Source organism: Danio rerio, chromosome 2, assembly GCF_049306965.1.
Source record: "Danio rerio strain Tuebingen ecotype United States chromosome 2, GRCz12tu, whole genome shotgun sequence".
Taxonomy (NCBI): Eukaryota; Metazoa; Chordata; class Actinopteri; order Cypriniformes; family Danionidae; genus Danio; species Danio rerio.
In genome coordinates, this window is record NC_133177.1 from 26,216,948 (window position 1) to 26,239,765 (window position 22,818).

The 22,818-nt window shown below is 36.1% G+C and overlaps 1 protein-coding gene and 1 long non-coding RNA gene across 5 annotated transcripts in view; one reads left to right on the forward strand and one right to left on the reverse strand.

Moving 5' to 3' along the window:
- Nucleotides 1–22,818, reverse strand: part of myo7bb (myosin VIIBb) — a 47,704-nt gene that overhangs the window by 7,097 nt on the left and 17,789 nt on the right. For 2 of the 3 annotated variants that reach the window (XM_021467206.3, XM_073925386.1), the window contains 19 exons: nt 21,810–22,010; nt 13,998–14,252; nt 13,772–13,924; nt 13,305–13,379; nt 12,378–12,526; nt 12,170–12,296; nt 10,203–10,322; nt 9,946–10,119; nt 7,857–8,084; nt 7,591–7,758; nt 7,385–7,502; nt 6,005–6,131; nt 5,000–5,163; nt 4,693–4,874; nt 2,624–2,748; nt 2,348–2,490; nt 2,055–2,208; nt 1,812–1,967; nt 61–166 (listed from right to left, as the gene is read on the reverse strand). In XM_021467206.3, the coding sequence (XP_021322881.3) occupies nt 61–166; nt 1,812–1,967; nt 2,055–2,208; nt 2,348–2,490; nt 2,624–2,748; nt 4,693–4,874; nt 5,000–5,163; nt 6,005–6,131; nt 7,385–7,502; nt 7,591–7,758; nt 7,857–8,084; nt 9,946–10,119; nt 10,203–10,322; nt 12,170–12,296; nt 12,378–12,526; nt 13,305–13,379; nt 13,772–13,924; nt 13,998–14,252; nt 21,810–22,010 (2,925 nt within the window). Of the gene's footprint in view, nt 1–60; nt 167–1,811; nt 1,968–2,054; nt 2,209–2,347; nt 2,491–2,623; nt 2,749–4,692; nt 4,875–4,999; nt 5,164–6,004; nt 6,132–7,384; nt 7,503–7,590; nt 7,759–7,856; nt 8,085–9,945; nt 10,120–10,202; nt 10,323–12,169; nt 12,297–12,377; nt 12,527–13,304; nt 13,380–13,771; nt 13,925–13,997; nt 14,253–17,368; nt 17,433–21,809; nt 22,011–22,818 lie in introns of those variants that run through there. The other variant, XM_073925388.1, reaches the window with a different exon arrangement.
- Nucleotides 17,454–21,027, forward strand: LOC137487816 (uncharacterized). 2 transcript variants are annotated; one of them, XR_012391632.1, is made up of 5 exons: nt 17,454–17,595; nt 17,893–18,334; nt 18,578–18,735; nt 19,248–19,343; nt 20,080–21,027. It is a non-coding gene; the product is annotated as an uncharacterized lncRNA (long non-coding RNA). The 2 variants fall into 2 exon arrangements; XR_011006559.2 differs by having other exon boundaries at nt 18,146–18,334.

Here is a 22,818-nt window from a genome sequence, read left to right on the forward strand (position 1 = left end):
TTAATTTGAGTGAAGAAAATAATAAGAAACAATGGTTAAGCTGAGCATGTCACTCCTTACTTCAGATGTATCATTGGGGAAATGGACTTTATGGAAGATCTGAGTGCTGTTATTCTGAATGGCATCCACTTCCACCTGGTGAGGAGGCAACTTCCTTCCCTCAATACTGTGCAGGGGCAAAAACATTGCAATAATAGGTCAACTTTCACCTTTTTGATCATTCCATGTTGGGGCCTAAAGTTTGTGACAAAACAGGCCAAAATTGAGCAATATTTGCACATCACTGGCTGTGGTCAGATCCAGTTGGCTCTTAGACAGTGAGAGTAAAAATGATGAAATATGTTTACTGGCAAAAGTTTTGAATGAAATCAAGGGGGAGTCAATGAACAATGCTCTCCTCCACCTTTAATACTCATAATTGAGGTGCATTTAAGCAAATCACCAATACCCTATTTGTTTCCTGGCCACTACAGGTGTGTGCTCACTCCTCAATTACGCATAGCCATCCAGAATGGAAAAACGTAGTTTCACAGATTAGGGAGACCTCTCTACCTACACCAGTCACTAGATGGCCACGGACTCTTCAATTTCTTTGTTGGTTGTCAGTGACTCCTCAAACTTTCCTTCCTTAGCTCTCCTTGCTCATTCCCATATGCAGTATTATTTTCTCTCATGAAAGTTCAAATGCTGAGCATTAATTCATTAATTAATACTATCTAGAGTATAAAGCATGTGTCCCTTTTTTGGGTCAGTGTTGGCTTCTGGAATTTTGGGCTCTTTAAAGTTCGTGCTATCAGTCCTAAAACTTTATAGCAGATGAAATCACAGTTGGATTTCATTGCCACTGGTTCATCGGTGCGTAGGCCCTATATTGGAATTCTTCTTGTTCTGCTTCTGCTTCTTCTTCTTCTACTTCTTCTTCTTTTTCTTCTGAATTGTGATTTTGAGGGTCTAAACATGCCCGAAAACTCAGAAGTGGCGCAAATGTATGTTTGTTAAAGGTTACGGAAGAGGGTGTGGCAAAATGACTTGACAGGGCCACCTATGCACAATTGACGGACTGGCCCCCATGCTACACTTTACGCACAAGTACGAAAACTGACACACACATCAAACATGCCAAAACATACAAAAAGGTCTCTTGGAGCGCAATTTCAAACCCAACAGGAAGTCAGATATTTTTAACTTCCACTGCCAAAAAAGTGCAGTTTTTGCCATTTCCAGGCGTTTTTGATGCTGGCTCGGTTAAGTCTGGGACACACCAAGCTGACAGTCTTCACTGGGCAGCATCGGACCATCAGTGAAAGTCTGTCAGGTTAGTTTGTTTTTTTGCCTGATTCAGCATGTAGAATCAGCATTTGCTATTGGTGAAAGAAAGCTCTCTGAAGTGATGAAACTAAGCTAGTTATTCGAATCAAGAGGGAACACAAGTGAGCCAAATGTAATTTTTATCACATTTATTAAACATAAGCAAATTATACGGATTATCAGATGATCAGATATATGGTACTTAAACACTGCTTTGTTTACGGTTTGTTTGTGTACAGAACTAATTCTGGTTTCCTGTAGCAGAATGACAATACAGATACTGCCACCTGCAGGTATGGAAAGATAAATCCTCTCATGCAAGCACAGAACACACAATCTTATTTAAATCTCTGTTCTTTGTTTGGTTTGTTCACATGCAGTTTTTTTGGGCCAGACGGAACCAGACACAGTTGACATGAGGGAACAGCACATTCGTTTTAAATTGCCGCTAGTTCTTTTTAAGGGCTTTAAGGGGTGAACTATTTGACTATATAAAGGTGTACCTGAGCATTGCTTGCATTCTCTGCAGGCAGGCAGAAGCCAGCGGCTCTCTGGGTCTGGACTCCAGAAAACGTTGAGCGTGCCTCAATAACAACTGACTTGGAGGGAAGAGACCACAGCACAGCCACAACAGCTGCCAGCCTCGTTCCATACTCAACCTAACAGACGAACAAGACTGCAATTAACAATCATTCACAACAATTTCCCATCTGGATCAAAAATAAGTTATAACTAAGTCAACAAACCCATTTCTGTTGTTAGTCATCTGCTTCATTATTTGACAGTAGATTTCATCTCTAAGTTCGACGTGTGCTGTTGCCGGCCCAAAGATCTGGTTTGTTAGATCTATGGGCGTCCTCACATGCTTGACTGGATAATCTCCCATATATTTAAGGATAGGTGGAGACCATGTTAAAGAAAAATAGTGAGCTTCATGCATTCATTGAGCAGTCTTTAGCATCATGCAGTATTTACAGCTTTATTTAATACAAAACAAATTGAGTTTTCTGTTAATTCAGTAAACAGGTGGAAAGGATATCTGTGAAGGAGTCAGAAGCAAGGTGGCAGAGCTCTGAGTTGCCCTGCAGATTCCTGATCAGTGGCTGTTTGAGAGGCTCTTTACTGTTGGCCCACAGTTTTTCTTTGCCTCCTTTGCCACGACGGCCTTCATTAACTGGATCCCTGTAACGCATCGATGACATGATCTTAAGTACCTCTGGCTTATTATCATAACAGGGGAACTTCAAGCTGCACATTTTTTTAAGTCGATCCATCCTACATTACTTAAGATGATTGCAAATCAAATGTGTGTTACCTGAAATAATCAAAGGAGAACTCCTTGAGCGTCATGTGGGCCACTCTCTCTGTGCTGAGCTCCTCCTTCTGCGGCAACACCGGCATCACTGACTTCCTCCGTGCTGGGCTCAAATTCAGCAAATTCTAGAGGACAGAATGACTCTTTATAATTCTGTTCCTGTACAGTCTGACTTGATTTACAAGACTCAGCATATTTTGTCAGCTTAAGGATAAAACCTTTCAATTTAAAGTTTGAAATAGAAAAAAGTTTAAAATATTTAAAAGTAAATCTTTAATATTTCATTCATTTATCTTCCTTCAGCTTAGTTTCTGTTTCAGAGGTCTCCACAGTGGAATGAACCACCAACTTTTCCAGCATTTGTTTTATTCAATGGATGCCCTTCCAGCCACATAATCAGTAATGGGAAACACCCATACACTCTCATTCACACACACTGATACACAACGGACAATTTAGTTTATTTAATTCACCTATAGTGCATGTCTTTGGACTTGTGGGGGAAACCAGAGCACCCAGAGGACCTAACAATCGTCCTAACTGCCTCCCCCTAGCGGCGCCCCTGGTCGGCACACTAACCACTGGACTATTGCATTGACTATTTGTTTTTTTTTTATTTTAGGATTCATTTTTTCCTTTATGGTGATAGGAAAGTACAGCGGTGAAGTTAGAGAGAGGGGTTGATGGGGTAGAAAAACCTCCACAACCTGCTACTCAAAATTGGTACACCCTTAATATAATGGTGCTCTCTACTTTAAGTGAAGGCTGTCAGTGTTGACACATCGGGCCTTATCATACACCCGCGCAATGTGGCGCAAGGCACGGCGCAATACTTGTTTTGTAGTTTCAGCTTGGTGCAAAAGTTGTTTTGTGGCGTTGCGCTACACTGTTTAAATAGCAAATGCATTAGCGCTCATATGTGCGTCCATAGGCGTTCTGGTCTAAAAAGAAAGGCGTTCTGAGGCACACTGCTGGCGCGTCGCTATTTTGAGAAACTAAAATAGATTTTTCATTCCGGCACAGAGTTGTGCCTCGCTTACACACTGCTTAATACGCACAAGAGAGCAAAAGGCAAATATTTTTACATATGAAAAAATGTAAATATTGAGGATATATATAGGATATAATAAGAATAGATATAGGATATAAATATAAAGGATTAAAATATTACAAAACATATTATTTTCTAGCCTACATAAATATGAAAAATCACTGCTTTTATGCCTTCTTCATCTCGGGAGGCTTTTTCAGTTCATTCATAACAATTTGCTTTTGTATAATGTTATTATTATTAGCAGTATTATTTATTATATCCATATTTATTTTTGTTTTATTAAAAACAAGCTTAGATTTGCCCACCTGTCAGGTTTTAGACCATATGGGGCACAGCATGTGTTTTAGGATATAACATTTTGTTATTATTGTTCATTTATTCGTTTGCTGGAAATTAAAACTGAATTCAGAAATAGTTTTGAAACGAATATTTGTGCTTAACAAACGCAATTAATTATTTATAGACTAATTGATGTGCGTAAAGGTTTCCCTATTCAAGAACGAAAGTGAAAGTGATCTTTTATCTCTTTTTCTCACGCAGTAGATGCTCTGTTTAACAGTTTTCTGTAAAAAAAAAAAAAACTTTCAACTGTTAACTGTTTGCTAGTGAAATGCTCAGTTTTTCCACTTAGACTTACTTTGAGTTCTGTAAATAGCGAATGCACTTATGGCGTGATGCAGCTGGCTCTTAAAGGGAATGGGAGATGAGACTCTAATTGGTTTATTCTCAAAACACACCTATAACTCATTAAGAAAATAAACTCAACCCTTTTAGACCATGTGCCATGGCGCAAAGCAGATTTTCCCATCCTTAAATTAGCAAAAATGCGTTCTGACACGCCCTGAAAGCGTTTGCGCCCTGCGTTTTGCGCTCTGCGCATGGACCGTTAAAATAAAGCCCATCATTTCTAATTTGGTATTTAATTTCAAGACAAACCATCAAAACAACAGTAAAGAGTTTTGTTTCGAAAAATATTTTCCAAAATTCAGTGTGAAACTAAAGAATTGCTGTTTACCAGTGTCTCTTCTGTAGGCCTGGTCAACATGGGCAGAATCTGAATTGCATCTAAGGAAACTGCCCCAGTTTGACTTGTCCTCTCGTTCCTTGCTTTTATCCACCCTTCTTCGAGAGAATATTCTCCATCCTTTATGATATACAGCACATCGCCTCGTCTGTAGCTCAGCAATGTGGGATCCTCTGAACGGAGGGGTGAAGGGGGGTATAAATGTTATACAGTTCAGTATCCATACCACATTATTTCGTAACATTCTAAATTGCCAAAATATAATACTGCCAAAATATAGCCAGTGCAGAAGAGGCACCTTGTCTGCTGAGGTCTTGAATTGCCACAGCGTACATGGATCTCTCTTTAAGGCCTGAGATGAACATGTTGACCAGTTCCACTAATTCTTTTCCTTTCACAATCTTCAGCTCATACATCCCCTTTGGAGTCGTCAAACACACCAACCCACCAGACCTGTCCTCACTGTAGGAGAAACAAGAAAGCACCTTAGCTAGAAATGATTTGAAGTCACAGCAAAGAAGGGAAATTGCCATAAAAGTGCCTTTATATTATATGATATGATATGATATTACATTACATTACATTACATTACATTATATTACATTACATTACATTACATTACATTACATTATATTATATTATATTATATTATATTATATTATATTATATTATATTATATAAAACTGCAGTTTTCTCAAGAATAAAAAATCTACATGAGCTACAGTAATGCTTCAGTTCAATTATAGAATGGGATTTTCTATTACGCATTATTACTATATTAAAGGCTGAAATGAACAGCAGAGCCCAAAATATTGAATTCAATTGTTTGTTTGTTTTATTATTTGTTTATATTATAATCAACACTTAAATAACTGAAAAAGTATGCAGCATTTAAATTGCATACAATGCAGATTTTATATTACTATCTTAATTTTTTTAAATTAGGTTTCTGCATAGTAACTCGTTTCTTTCTTATAACTTTCAAATTTTATATTACATATTATATTACATTACATAATTAAGAACACTAACAGGTTAAATAAAATATAATGAATATATGGGCTAATTTATTATCTAGGAAACTAATGATCTGTTGACACTGAATGCCTTGCCTGAGGCAAATGTCCGAGCTGTTTAATTACCATCTAACTTGTACTGAAGCATTGATTGCTTCATGGGATGTGCGATGTTCAATATGTTTAGTTTTTTGTAAGAGATGTGCACATTTACTTGCAACCAACCGCCATTAAAAAGTGAATTTCTTGATAAAATTGAAGTTTATTATGAAAAGTTCCTTTTTAACCTGACTATTTCAATTCTCGACACCTCAGGATACGAGAGCTGCAGGAATTCGCCTTCTGTCTCGTCTTGAAAGAAGACTCCTTTCCAGTTCACCACAACTACAAACTGGTCTTGAGGAACTGAAGGACCTGAACACAAATTAAACAGTTAGTTCACAAATTCAGTGCAAAAAGGGATAGTTCACCCAAACAGACTAATTGTAACTTAATAATGTTTATATTTTAGACTTTTTTTCTGTGGATACAAAAGATGTTTACAACAAAACATACAAGCTGCTATTTTTCGTTCAGTGAAATGATTCTGTATGAGGAGTTTTCAATGTCACTCTGTTCTTCCTAAAAATCAAATGGCTTCAAAAGACAAAGATCTGTCAATAATTACTCTAATTACCCAAATGTTGTCCATGTCCAAACCCCTGAGAACTTCATTCATTTTAAGAACATAAATGAAGATATTTTTGATTGAATCCAAGAGCTCCCTTCGCTTATATATAAAGCAACAATCCAGAGATTGGATAAATGAACAAAACATATTGTCAAATTATTGATTTTGGCATGCAAAAGTGTTTTTAGAGCTTCGAATGATTACAGTTACAGTAACCACTGATGCCATGTGGAACTGTTTGTTTGTGGTTCCTTTTCTGGATTTTGAATGTCTCATGTCTCTGGGGATTGAAATGACATGAGTGTAAGTAAATAAAGATACAACTTTAAATTTAAATCTTTAACTCAATGTTTAACCCATTGTTGGTAATATATTACATGGACCATATCTTTATCAGCTTTGCATGTTTGGGAAATAAATTCCACCAATTTATGCACTGTCTCTGTTTGATGTAACTACAAGATTAAAGAAATAAAGACATGAGCTTTCCTCAAAAGCTCTCCTATTGCGTCTAACAGAAGAGATAAAATTAGCAGGTTTGGAACAACATATTAGTACCATCAACAAAATGTACATTTTGAAATAAAGCATTCTTAAAAAGAGGCAGTGGCGCAGTGGGTAGCACGTTCGCCACACAGCAAGAAGGTCGCTGGGTTGCTAGTTCGAACCTCGGCTCAGTTGGCGTTTCTGTGTGGAGTTTGCATGTTCTCCCTGCCTTCGCGAGAGTTTCCTCCGGGTGCTCCGGTTTCCCCCACAATCCAAAGACATGTGGTACAGGTGAATTGGGCTGGCTAAATTGTCCGTAGTGTGTGAATGTGTGTGTGGATGTTTTCCCAGAGATGGGTTGCGGCTGGAAGGGCATCCGCTGCATAAAAAACTTGCTGGATAAGTTGGCAGTTCATTCCACTGTGGCGACCCCGGATTAATAAAGGGTCTAAGCCGACAAGAAAATGAATGAATGAATGAAGCATTCTTAAAAAACAAAAGGAAAACTTACCTGAAATCACTTGAGCCTCATATAACTTGGAGAAATGGATTGGCCACTTCTGTTGAGCATATTCAACAGTCTCTGATTTCACTTTGTAGACAGGTGTGTTGGTGTTTATGTAGGGACCCTGCCATTACACAAGAGTGCTGCTTGTAATTCTGTGCATGATTATTGTGAACAAGTATATATGTGTGTGTAGCAGCATATGAATATACCTGAGTGTGTGCAGAATTGACCAACTGCACTAGTTTGACCAACGACTTGTTCTCGATTATTGTCATATTCATGCAATCGCGAACAATCTTCTGAGCAATTTCCAAACTGCTTTCAGAGCCATGCTGAACATAGTAATGTTTGGCTGCGAGCTGCACATAATCATCCTCCTAGATGAAGATTAAGGTCAACAACAACATTACAAATCTCCTTCCTATTATAACTACATGCTACACCAACAAAACAAAAGAACAGAACCTAAGCTGACCTTATCAGACAGATATTCTCCATTTTTAAGTCCATGGATGATCTGCCTGTAGATGAGCTCTGTGCTGATTTGGTCAGATGAACAGTCATGCCATGGTGTGAAGATCTCTTTGCGGAAGTAGAGGCGCCAGGGGGCGTGTTGCTCCTCTCGCCCTTGCCTCTTTTCTTCCTGTTCACACATAGACACGGCGTCCAGAATGTGCTGACTGCCACTGCCAAGAGACCACATCTGAAGGAGAGATGCACATGTCAATACTATGGTACTCTTGCTTCTATAAAGGGTCAAGATGGGATTATTCTGCTGCCTAATGTTCCACAAAATTAAATATTGATAAATTATAATAATATATTTATCCATGTAAAGCTTTGACACAGTCTATGCTGTACAAAGCACTATAGAAATAAAGGTGACTTAACTGAAATAATGTCATCTTTGTTGTTATTTTTAATATATTTTAATATTTTAAATAAATAATAAAGAATTTTTTATAAATAAAATACAAATATTTACAATTATTAAATTGATTTAAAATTTAAATATTTATTAAATTATTATAGTTTTTATTATTTTTTAAATATATAGTTTTATTAATTCTTAAATTATTTAATAAAAAAAAACATTTAATGGACACATTTTTAATTTTTATTAATTTGTAGTCTTTACAGTGTTTTACCAAAATAACCAAGGAACTTCAACCGAAACATCTATTGTTGTTAAAATCACAATGATCCGAATTAGAGAACAACAATGATTGTAACATAAAGATAGATTACAGCTAAAATTTCTGGTTACAACAGTCAAAAATAACTAGGAATTGCAAATGCTCTATAATTTTGTATGATTTAGGAAATCTGCAGCCACAGGCATCAACAGTCTCTCACACTGCTCTGCTGTGATCTCAATCTGCTCTTCTTCAGTCTCTTCCACACTTCTGTGACTTTGTCACCAAGGATTTTCCAGAGATTTTCAATCAGGTTTACATCAGGACTCTAGACTGCCATTTCATTATTTAAATGTGTTCAGCTTCAAGTAACTACTTTAACCATTTTGGTGGTTGTTTCATTTTACAACAAGAAAATAACAGTCTAATTAAGCCTCAGGTGCCATTTACATTACAAAATGGCATTTCAGAATGAAAATGCTCCTCGTCCATATTTGCGTTTGCATGACATGTGACCATTCACGCTCACAGTGAATCAACATATTATGCAGATGTCTGTACTTGCGGTCTACCGGTGTTGTTTAATGGTCAAATAATCAACGTAATGTAATGTGTATATATAGCGCATGTATCATGTTTGGCAATACACCCAAAGCACTTCATAATCATGAGGGGAGGTCACTCCAAACCACAACCAGTGTGCAGCATCCACTTGGATGATGCGACGGCAGCCACATGACAATGGGGCCAGTGTGCTCACAACACACCAGCTATTGGTGGAGTGGAGAGACAGTTATAGAGCCAATTCGGTGGATGGGGATGATTGGAAGGCCATGATGGTATGGATGGAGGGAATTTGGCTTGGTCACCAGGGTTACACCCCTATTCTTTACGAGAAGTGCCAAGGGATTTCCAATGACCACAGAGAGTCAGGACCTCTGGTTAACGTCTGATCCAAAAGACAACGCTTACTGACATTACTGTCCCCTTCACTTTACAGGGGCATTAGGACTCACACAGACCACAGGTTGAGCGCACCCTGCTGGCCTCACTAAGACCTCTTTCAACAGCTACCTAGTTTTCCTATGTGGTCTCCCATGCAGGTACTGACCAGGCTTAGTCCTGCTTAGCTTCAGTAAGTAACCGGTCTTAGGCTGCAGAGTGATATGACAATAGTCCAGTAGACCAGTCAGAGAGTGAATGTGGATAGCTACAACAATAACTGGCAGATATCTGAAAGTCTTCATTTATATAATATACTGTGCTCCAAAATATATGTAACTCATCATTAATGATTAAAAACTGCTCTTTTACTGCTGTCTGTAAAGTATATTTAGAAAACTGTAGACTGTTCTCTTATTTTGATCTCTAATGCAATTCACATGTGACTTTTCGCAGGTGAAAGGAAGCCATTCAGATGTTACACACCTTCTCATACATTGCGGCATACAGGGAAAAGCCAAAACTGTCCTGCAGGTTTGTGTTCTGGCTGATGGCAGTGCACACCTCTGCTGAGGTGCTGGCGGAGTCCACAGTGAGGCTGATGTTTCTGCCATCCATCAGACCCACAGCCACTCCAATAGGATTCTTATTCTCTACAGACTGGCAGAAATATGAAAGAACAGTCCGTTAGATTTAGTCTAGGACAGCTAATCTTCTTTATATAAGTCATAGGGATTGCCTACCTGTAGTTCAACCCAACATGGCGGCTCATTTCTTTCTCCATTGGCTAGAGTCCTCCGGAGCCGCTCTGCACAGTAGGCAGAGTACTCACTTGGCCCACAGCGTATAAAGCTTTGCAGATACTGTGACCAAGAATTAAGATGACATTCAATAAAACATGGCACAACCCATAACATTACATATAATACATAACTTAATACAACAACAACAAACAACATATAACAACACAAAACAGCATGACAATACAACATAAATACAAAATGAACAAACCTATGAGATAAGTTACGTCAGAAATTATCTAAAAGTTATTAAAACCATAGACCTAAAAAGTGTCATCTAGACCCAGCATGCACAGGACATCAACATGACATCACATTAACGTTGTACCCCAGCGTCAGAGGACGTTGCATTTTGTTTGGAAATTAAAATCGGGTTGACATCAATGTTCAACGTTCAACCTAAAGTCAACTAAATATCAATGTCTAATGATGTTACAGCTTGACGTTGTGTGGACTTGACCACATCATGTCTATCAGATGTTGGATTTTGGTTGTCATACCCGATGAATAAATGTCAGTATTTGACATCAATGTGACACTGGTTTAAAATGATGGCTAGACATTGAAGTTTGGTCACTTTTCAACACAACCTAGAATCAACTAAATATCACCGCCATTTGACGTTGTTATTGAACATCAAAATAATGTTGTCCTTAGACGTTGGCTAGGCATGGAATTTTGGTCTCCAGACAGCATGACCTAAATCTAACCTCATATTAACATCTTATGATTAAGGCGTTAGGACCCACAGAGACTGCAGGTTCAGCACCCCCTACTGGCCTTATCAACAGAAAAGATCAGGTTAAAGGAATTATATACTCTTATTTAAAATTTAAGACTTCGGTGCCCCCTGAAAGTGTCTTTAAAGCTTAATTTCATATTTTATTATGCAATTCTTTAAATGCAAATGAGCTCCCCTTTTCCAGAAGAGAGCGATGCTTTTACAGCTCGTTCCTCAGATATTCCAGTAACAAAAAACAAAGCATCTGCATGAGCTTTAAAGCCATGTCGGTTTAAACTCCTAATGTAAATTTCTGAGCACACAGACATAAAGAACAAGCACAGAAAGCCGTCTATTAGATTGTGCATGTCACATAAAGAAAGCATATAGCTTAAATTGTAAGTTTTTTGAAAAATTTCGGTATTCATTTTTCTTTTGCATATGTAAAAAAGAACACAAATCCACTTTCACAAAATGTTTGTTACAGTTGAAGTCAGAATTACTAGCACCCAGTATATTTTTCCCCAATTTCTGTTTAACGGAGAGATTTTTTCAACACATTTCTAAACATATTAGTTTTAATAACTTATTTTGAATAACTGACAGATTTTTTCTTTGCCGTGATGACAGTATACATGAGATTAAGATATTAGTATCAAGCTTAACTAGTTTTCAGTATTCAGTGAAATTCAAAGGCTTAAATTGTTTAAAAAACAATTTTTAAAAAAGAATTTAATAACTGTTTTATAAACAGTTGGGAAAGAAACTGCCTGTGTAACAGTGTATTAGATATGTGAAACTGCATCTCTTGGATAAAAGGGGAAACGTACTACTAATGTAATGACCAAAATAACAGGACATAACACTGCAATGACGTTTCATATAACTCTAAACAAAACATTGCTTTAAACATCATACAACAACACAACATAACAATACATAATAACATTACATACATAACACAGCCTAATATTTGTTATATTACAATTAATAACACATTATATTACAATTAACCTGAGCGATAAACTGTGTTTGTATCATTTTCTACATAGACGAGTCAATAAAACATTCAGCAGACAACATGTTATGCCTTATGCCAAGCTCCAGATCACTTTGTCAGGTTTATTACAAACGAGTGCATAAATTAGCTCATAAATAAAAGAACTAAATTTAAACCAGTAATTCATACCTTAGTGAGGCGTTCTGTAGGGGAAAAGATACCAAGACAGATGGACAGAAGGATCCAGCCTCTGTTTACACTTTTGCGGTTTTTATTGCCTGTCAGCTGCTTACAGATCTGACAATAAATTTCATCTCTGAAAAACATACATAAGGTCATAAAGATCATGTATTCTGCTATGGAATCATAATTTGAAGAACATAAAGGACATATTAACCTTATATCTGGTCGGACAATGGCATATCCCACAATAATGTGCAGTTTCTCCAAGGGTGTCATTGGACGATCAAAAGTTGGTCCCTCTCCAAACAGCACAACCTGCTCCTCCTGAACAGCCTCCATTTGAGACTTTGGTTCTTCTTCTGGCTGCAAATTTCATCAGCATGGTTAATAGTAGCCTGCTATGATCAGTTTGGGGAAAGTTACTTTTAAAAATAATGCATTACCATCTTGTGTTACTTCTTTAAAAAGAGAGGCTTAAGGGGTTCTTTAGCTACTTTTTAAGAAAAGTAATGCATTACATAATTTTTGCCTAAATCTTTTCAACTGGTTCATTTTCATCTAAGTTGTCTTAAATAATATTTTTTAAAACTTATATTTTGGATAAATGTAAGGTGCTTTAACATCAAAATTCAAATGTAAAATGAATAATTTCCACAGGAAATTTAAATTTAAGTCTGTAAAGCTGAGCTCAAATAAACTCCCTCAGATAAAAATAACTCAGACTCAGAGAATTTTGTAAATTAAAAAACAATGTGCAACTTTAGTTACCTAAAACAAAAGTAATCCGATTATGTAACTTTTATTGATTTGTTTTCTTCTTAACACCTTTCTGCATTTATGGGTATATTAATAGCAATCACTGGTTAATCAATACACAAGCCGGAGGAGGGGCAGTTTGGAGCCAGGTTATCTAAGCTGCATGTCTTTGGGTTGTGAGAGGAAACTGGAGTAACTTGCACAGGGAGAAGATGAAAACTCCACATAGAAAGGTCTCATATTGTGGTGAGATATGTGCCAATCTGCCAATCACTCTGATTATGTACTGTAACTCACACTGCAATACACTACCCTCAACACTTACAGTAGCTGTGAGTAATGTTGTTCAGTGTTGTACTCAGAGTAGTAAATAAACACATTTCACCTCTTCTTCAGGAATGGCGGAGTGTTTTCGTTTCCCTCCCCCTTTCTGCTGCTTCATTTTCTTTCTCAAAAATTTCTGCAATTACATAAGCCAAACCAAACACATTTTAAAAGTCACATTTTAGTTACAGAAAAAAAACAAAACAATTTACTTTAAAACTCTACAGTTAAAGTCGGAGTTATTAGCCCTCCTGTGAAAATTAATACTTTTAAAAATATTTCCCAAGTGCTATTTAACATAGGGAAAAATATAAAATAATTCTGTTATTTCTTAATAATTACTTCTGCATTTCTGTTAAATGCAATTTGCTGTTCTTGTGTTGACTGTGTACATAAATAAATGGACTGTCTACAGAATGTTTTTGATAAAAGAATTGCTTCTTGGTGAAAGAAAGACTCCCAAACCATAGTAAAGGGTAATCTTCTGACAAGTCCAGAGGAAATGTTTTAGGGTGTCTCTGTTGTTACCTGATCTAATCCAACAAGATTACTGAGTCGCCGTGCTTGTCTCTGCCCGAGGTTCCTCTGAATGGGGTCGGCCATAGCAGAAACACGTTCTTGCTTCGGCTCTGGAAGATCTCCCATAAATCTCAATATAATCCACCATACTGTCAAACAGGCCTGGAGGAAGAGGGAAAATAAGAAAAGACAACACAAAACAGAAGAACATACTGTTAATGCTAACGGCACTCACCAAGGTATCGCCTTCGTCCTCATGGTAAAGCAAGGGTTGCCGTAATCTCTGCTGGATATACGAGTGGGTAGAAGCTCCTTGAAAGTGTAGAGATGCAAATTTCGAGAAAGAGAACTCATCGTCCTCTTCCTCCTCCTCTTCTTCTTTCACTTGATGGTCTTCACTGCTTTCTGGTATTGACATCACCTTGGTCTCCACCACAGGGCTCTCAATTAATTCAACCTCTTCTAATTTTGCCGGTTCTGCTTCAAATTCCTAGGAGAACATACAATATGCACATGAAGCAAATACCTCAGAGACTATTATTGTTTAGTTTAATAATTAAATGAGGAAAGAATGAAAATTCTGTTGCTAATTACTCGTCCTCATGTCATTACAATTCTAAGATCATCGTTCATCTTCTGAACACAAATAAGGATTTTTTAAATGGACATTTTAAAGGTGCTGTATGTAAGTTTTTGACTCTTCTAAAGCATAAAAATACCATAATATGTTTGCAGATATTTGAGAAACATGCCAAGTGAACATTCTTGCTGAAGTCAGAAATTCTGCTTTGAAAATGTGCGTTACGTGCCAGGAACATTGTCCTTGTTTTGGTTCTTTTAACCTGCCCACTGCCACTTTAGCAGTTTTTGCTAGATCAGAACGGTTGTGGCCGAAAGTTTACGAGAATTATTTTTTATTATTTATGAATTTTCCAATTTATTCGATTTTTTAACGCCTACCCCCACCCCAACCCTAAACCTAACCGTCACAGTACTGCAAAAAAATGCATTATTGTTATAAAGTGTCATAAAAATGCTCCTATTTTGGTGTGCATTTCGTAGCTCCAGCCAGCCGTGGTCTGATTTAGACTTTACCCACTTTAGCCAATTATATTTCAGGATCCCGGGTTGCCTTGGTGGAAAACAGTGCATTTCATTTATTCATTCAGAAAGGCTCTCAATGCGTCCATGACCGAAATGCGACCTCCGGTGGACAGTAGCACACTACGAAATGAGACGCGGATTCAGCCATCTACATGAGGTTATTAATTAGCAAATAATATCAATATTACAATCGTAAACATTAGGTGAGCAGGTTACATTGTAACCCCGTGTTCTAACAACACGTTATGTGACGAGATTTGTAGTGATAAGCAATTGGGCTGTTGGCAACCTGCGCTTGTGTTTGTTTTGATCCTGGAATGCAATACCTAGTTCAACCACTGGGTGTCAAACTTACATACTGCACCTTTAAATCCAAGAGCTCTATGATCCTCCATAGATAGCAACAATCCCAACACATGAAAAACTGCAAAAACACTTTTGTGAGCAAAAAAAAAAAAAAAAAATGTAAAAAGAACTTTGTTTGCCAATGTCTTCTTTTCCGTGTCAGGTCATGGTGTGCATTTACTATTGGCAATACAACATACTATGCATATTGCACAACACACTGCCTGTAATCCAAGCATAATAATTGCCCATGGTAAATGTGCACCCTCACATGACGCAGGAGGTATAATATATAACAGATGTAACAGTCATGTTTACAGTCATGTTTTTTCGTGCACAAACGTGTTCTTGGAGCTTCACATGATTACAGTTGCACACTAGAGTTTACTGCATATAGCCAGGGTCAGGGTCAGATAGTGACTATTTTACAATATTTTTTATCCTTGAATTATTATGTGGATTTATCATGACATTGTATTGAAAACCAATTGCAATGACCATTTCAGTCCCATCAAGTGTTATATTTCACTTTGTAAAGTCCATTCCAGCACATTTCAAGGCATGGGCGCCGCTAGTGGGGTAAAGTTAGGACGATTGTAAGTGCCCGTACACTTAAGGGGGCCCAATAGACATTATCAAGGGCCTGTGCCAAACCACAGTACTACAGTAGACATCTACTGTATGAATCTTGGGATTGTCCTCCTGGAAAATGGCCATCGAATAACAGTTGCTTAGCAAAAAAAAACAAATCATGAATTGCCAAACATAAACCAAGGCAGAAACATGTTAGTCACTTCTGTAAAGATCCAATAGACTGTAAATATTAGCCCACTTAAATCCAAAACAACGACTTTTTTCAGCCAGGCATTGTATTATCAGTGTAAACAGCATACACTTCATAGTATCAGCAATACTAATACTGTTGTGAATTCATTCTTTGTGTTTCGGCAATAAAGCTTACACTGTAAAAACGCCAACTTTCAAAAAGTCCTCTGAACAAAGATTAATAAGTTAACTGAATTTAAATATTTTCATTTGAAATGCTGACAAATAATAGTTAGTTTGTTCAACAAATATGGTGCTTCAATGTGAAAAACTTAAAATATTTCGTTGAACTAATACAAAATTCTTAGTTTTGCGTTGATGCGTGCCCTTCTTGTTGGCGCATGCGCCTTAAAAGCTTTTGGCGCATGCGCAATTTACTTCCATAGCTCACTGCAGGGGGTACCTGTCACGTGCGCGCGACAAAACGAACCATCTTTCTTTCTGCGGAGCTACGTGTCAATCGTTTTCATAATCGATTGTATATAATTGTATACATGTTTTTGTGCGATGTGCTACCCATCTGACTGCCCGATCTATTTTACCAGTGTATTAATGATGTGAGAGACCGTGATAGAGCGGTTAAGAGTAGTGGTGGGCAAAGCGAGGCTTCGTGAAACACTGAAACAGTCGAAGCAAATGTGTCGAAGCTTCGAAACGTTTCGAAACCTCACTCTACAGTGACATTTAGTGGTCATTTTTTATATATATTGCACTGAAACAGCTCCAGCAAAGAACGATTGAACAATGAAAGAGGAATCCTTCAAGTAACATAGTACAGTGGTTAAGGTGTCAGACATCCATGCAGGAGTAATAGGTTTCGAAGCCAGTCAGTAGCAGTTGTTTTAAAATGCTTTAATACCAATTGGTAATGCTTTGCTCTTGTATCGTTTTGTTTCAACATTGGTCTGATATCCGAATAAACAATTTGTGAATAAATATGTCTTGTTTTTGTCTTAAAACAGGGTTGTTGCTAGATCAAAAACGGTGGCCTGAAGTTATCAAGAATTATTTATATTATTCATTAAATTTCCCATTTATTGTATTTTATTAATGTCTACCCAAACCCTAAACCCAACCATACTGTAAAAATATTTATTATTGTTTTACAGTGTTACAAAAATGATGCTAAATTGATGGCGTAACTGTAGCTGTATCCTATTTAGGCTACACAAAACAGAAACATGATTAAAATACATAAAACCATGATTTCGAAGTCGGGATTCGAACCCAAAACATCATGCTAAGCATAGAATCAATAAGCAAATCCACAGTGCTCTAAGCCATTTGAGACAGAGATCATTTGGAGACCTTGGCAGTCAAATTAGGACTCACCAGGTCTCGAAACGTTTCTAAGCTGATCGATGCTTTGAATCGCTTTAGTCACGTGACTAGGTGTTTCGAAACACTTTAGTCACGTGACTTGGGTGCTTCGGATCATGCTTCGGTGCAGTGATTCGAAACACTTGCGCTTCGGGATCTCGACACTGTGTCAAAACATCAGTTTCACGTCAGCCATCCCTAGTTAAGAGCAGGCCAACGACGTTTCTGCTAAATCATAGGTATGTATGTCTTTTTTTGTTGTCATCTAACGTTATATTATTTGATATGTTGGCTTTGATGTGCGCGTGTATCCTAATACGGAACTATTTGTTATAATTTAGCCGTGAGTTACTTGTTTCGTGCACTTGGTTTTGGCTATTTACATCAATAAAAGTTTAGAGTGAATGTATTTGAAACAAATAGCGATTTCAATCGAGTCATTTGCTTTAATAACTCACGATTAATACAATGAGTATCATATAACATACCAGATCAGGTATCCAAGTCAAATATAACATTATGTCCTGTTTATCTAGATTGCTGTCAGCATTGCGCACATCATAACCTTTTTTCCATTCGAACAAGAGCCAGTGGAACAAACGGTGACGTGTTTAACTGTGTAATTTGTGTGAAAATCGTGTGATTTTCATGTAATTCATTGCTTGATTTGTTAGCTCGACTAAATGTCTATCATATTCAGACCAACTTGCTTTAACAGTCAGCTAGCTTTTATTTACATAAAAAATATAAAGGGCTAAATATATATTTTTCTTTCTTTTTGCTCAAAAGGACTGAAATATTGACAATGACATAATTCAATGCAAGATTTCCTTGAGGAAGTGAGACTTGTTATCATCAGTGAAATTTGACGGTCATTCACCAGCAGATGCAAGAAACCTTTTCTCTTTGCCCAAAAGAAGTTGTTGAGATTTAGCCAGGAAGAAATTAGAGAGAGATAACCTGGACTTTAAGGAAGAGGTAAGTCACTATATTGCAATTGCTTTGGTTTCATTCAAGGTAGTAATGATAATGCTAAAAATAACAAACAACATTATTATTATGGGTAATTCAAAATACATCTGTATTCAGCATTTGAACATTTAAATATTTACATTTACATATATATATATATATATATATATATATATATATATATATATATATATATATATATATTATGTGTAAAAATTAATATGTATGTTTTTTTTTTGTATATTGTAGATCTGCACAGAGTTTTCTCAGATCTGTAATGTAGATCTCCTGAGACAGTTAATCGAGTGACTTGATAAATATACAGCACCTCTCCTGAAACTCTACAGAAAAGAAGGGATTCAATGGGTCCAGAGATGGATACAACTTTAAACAAGATGGATGAGCAGGTACTCATTAAGATTTTTTTTTTCTTATACACCCGTCTGATGTTTTTAACATGTGCAACATATTTTGTCCTGTCAAGAATTTCATGCTCAGGTAATACAGTCTAATAAAACGTAATTGCAACAATTTAATTGTCCAGCCCTTTTGCATTAATTTTAATTGTGTCAAGTTGTGTTTTGATTGTGAGATGGAAGTAAGATAAATAACAGATGTTTCACTTGTTTTGAGTGACCATTTCAAATGAATACATTCAAAGAGGAAAATAGAAAATAATAGCTGTAGTTTTTAACTCAAAGTAATTGTCACATGAAACTAAACATTTTTCTAAATTTGCCAACACAACCATTATCAAATTCCATTGTATGGAAACCACAAAATTCTTTTTTTAAAATAAAGCCATGTGTTTTTTCAACAGCATGAATAAAATACTATGCTCATTTAAATGTACTAAGTACATTTTTACTTACAAAACAATAAGATTGTAAAACACCCTTTGTAAATGACTTTCCTTTAGGTCACTGATATTGTCACCGATCGAGAAAGAGCAGCTCTTGAGGGATTGCCAATTTTTCTTCGTAAAAATTCTGCTTGCTTTCTCAAGATATGTCTGGTAAGTTACCCATTTTCATACCCTATTCTACATTTATTAATCTGCTTGGTAACACTTTTAATAGCTGCACGCTATAAATAATTTATTTAGTATTAGCGAATAGTTAATTTATTTTCTGTTAAGCATAACTCTACATGAAGTGCTCAATGATTGTATTTTTTTTAACTTTAATGATTCATTTGTATTACTAATTTAAGTATTGCATTATTTACAAACCAGTTATTTAAGAATAGTTGGTGTTTTTAAGATCATTCAGAATGCTTAAGTACACGATTAATAAACTATTCAAATTAACATTTAAATATCCTAATATTAAGGTATGTAATAATAGTTACTTTGTATGTTAGTATATGCTTTATGAGCTTAACTTCATCCAGTTGTGACCTAATCTAAAGTGAGGACTATTTATGCTTTATAAATCCCTTATGAATGACAATTAAAGGCTCAGTTATATTCTAAACAGGACAATAAACAACTTTCACAATTGAAACTGTATCAAATAAAAGTAAATCTTTGCAATTTTATGTAAAATAAAAGTTTAAAAAATTGCTAAATATTAAAAAGTTGTCAATATATTGTTCAATTATTATATATTATAGACTATTCAAAGTGTTACTGTTTGTATGTACGAAAGTATTACATGTTTTTATTTTCTTTGCATAATAGTAATAACATTAATAAGTAGTAATTAATATTACACATCAATTAATTTTCCCATTATTTAATCTCCTATAAGGACACGGACCCTGAAGACCACAGCACCAGAGATTAAAGGATTGGAATCTTCACTGTGGTGGAAGATGATAATGGCACTTCTGCATCCCTGCAATATGTGATGAACCTCGCTAAAATCTTGGAGGAGGCCATAGTACTTTAGGATATCACACATCTGCCTGCAGCCTTCGCTTACTTGTTCAGCCTCTTGTATAGACTGAATATGGAACACCCAAAAGAACTCAAATATACTTTTTAAGTGATTCAGCATGTTTTATGGAGGTTGGTGGCACATGATCTGCGAGAGTTCAGTTCATTCATTCATTCATTTTCTTTTCGGCTTAGTCCCTTTATTAATCTGGGGTTGCCACAGCGCAATGAACTTGTTTTACGCAGCGTATGCCCTTCCGGCTGCAACCCATCTCTGGAAAACATCCATACACACTCATTCACACATACACTACGGACAATTTTAGCCTACCCAATTCACCTGTGCCACACGTCTTTGGACTGTGGGGGAAACCGGAGAACCCAAAGGAAACCCACGTGAACGCAGGGAGGACATTCAAACTCCACACAGTAACGGCAACTGACCCGTGACCACTTCCTAATGTGCCACTGTTTCAATGTTTTGAGGTCTGTTTTTGGACTTTATGTACTTTGTTGACAAAAGTGCAGTACACTTTAAAGACTGTATGAATGGAGTGGCTTTTAGGGTTTACTCTGATTAGATGATTGTATATTCACCTGGTTTGAGTGTTTAGACACACTAATAGCTTGGTTTTAGTAAGGTTGCCAGTTATTTTATGTTGAGGCAGTGTACAATCTTTTCAAATCTGGAAACATTCAGTACTAGTTGTGTACAAACTAGCCCAATGCTGAACACGGCTAATGTCAAATGCTGATTTTGTATGCAAATGTTTTGGATTGTGATTTGAACACAGTTAAAAATAAAAAAAAGTGAATTGACTATTCTTGTGTATTTAATTTGAATCCTAAAAATTAATAGTAAATGCATAATGAATCAGTTTGTTTTATTTTGTTCAGTAAACTAAAAAAATCTTGTTGGGTAAACATAATCATTTTTGTTCAGTAAACAAAAGATCTTGTTGAATAAACGTGAAAATTTTTGTTCAGCAAACAAAAGATCTTGTTGAGTAAACATGATAATATTTGTTCAGCAAACAAAAATATCTTGTTGGGTGAACATGACATTTTTTGTTCAGCAAACAAAAATATCCTGTTGGTTGAACATGATATTTTTTGTTCAGCAAACAAAAATATCCTGTTGGTTGAACATGATATTTTTTGTTCAGCAAACAAAAATATCCTGTTGGTTGAACATGATATTTTTTGTTCAGCAAACAAAAATATCCTGTTGGTTGAACATGATATTTTTTGTTCAGCAAACAAAAATGTCTTGTTGGGTTAACATGATATTTTTTGTTCAGCAAACAAAAATATCTTGTTGGGTGAACATGATACTTTTTGTTCAGAGAACTAAAGAATTCAACAAAATATTTTGAGTTCACTGGTCTTCAAACCCTGTTTGTTGAGTTAACTCAAAAAGCTATGTGTGATAGGTTGCCTAATTATTTTAAGTTTACTCAACTTTTTTTTTTTACAGTGTACATATGCTAACAGAGTTTACGTGTCTTATTGGACTTTGCGAAATGATTCCGATAAGGAAATGTTAGTTCCCGTTAAATTAATGTCTTGCTTCCTTATTCTGCTGTCAGGAGTTACTCTCACCTCAAAACCCTCAGGAGCCGGGCCCTCTTGTCCTGCGATTGCAGTCGGGAGGAAGTTGAAAATATTCTCCACCATTTCCTCATCTTCATTATTCTGGGATTTGGCAGTTTCTTCGTTTTTTCTGAGCAGCTCCTCCAACCGTTGCTGAAGCTCCAAAGCTGCCAGCTCCTGAGCTTGTTTTTCTTGTGCTGTCAAAAACTCCTGAGACAGGACAAGAGTATCAGTCATAAACGCTTCATTTTGTGGAAAACCACGATAGATTTTATTTTCAGGACTTTTTATTTAAAAATAATAAATGTGTAATTATTTATTACATGTGTAATCATCAATAAAAATTTTCAGTAAAATTTATGAATTTAATGTGTCCCTTGTAATAAATGTATTCATTTTCTTTTTAGACTTTAGAATAATATCCTAAAGAAATAGATTAGCAAATACTTCTTTTTCTTTGAAGGATCAATATACAGAGCTGATATTACAAGAATATAGCATAATAATTGCATAATAACACAGCTTTCACTGCATTTCTGTTTAAAGAGATTGAAATGAACATTCTTTCATCCTTTACTTGTTCCAAACCAGTTTGACTTTCTTCTGTTTAACAGAAAAGTAGATATTTTGAAGAATGTTGGCAACCTGTGACCATTGACTTCTATGGCAATTCATTTTCCTACCATGAAAGTAAAGGGTTACAGGTTTTTAGCTTTCTTCAAAGTATCTTCCTTTTTATTTGTTTATTTATGTTCTATAAATTCTAGACACAATCTAACTCAGAACAAAATATTACACAGACTTCCCTATTCTAAAACGAAGCTTAGTAAATTCTATCCCTCAGTTTTCCCCTTATACGACAAGTGTAAAGCTGCTAAGGGGACCTTAGCACATCTTTTTTGGTCCTGTGTTCAAATTCTGATTTGTTGGTTAAAAATATTTCATTTTTTTTTCTAATACACCATAAAGACTAGTATTCATTCATTTTCTTTTTGGCTTAGTCCTTTTATTAGTCTGG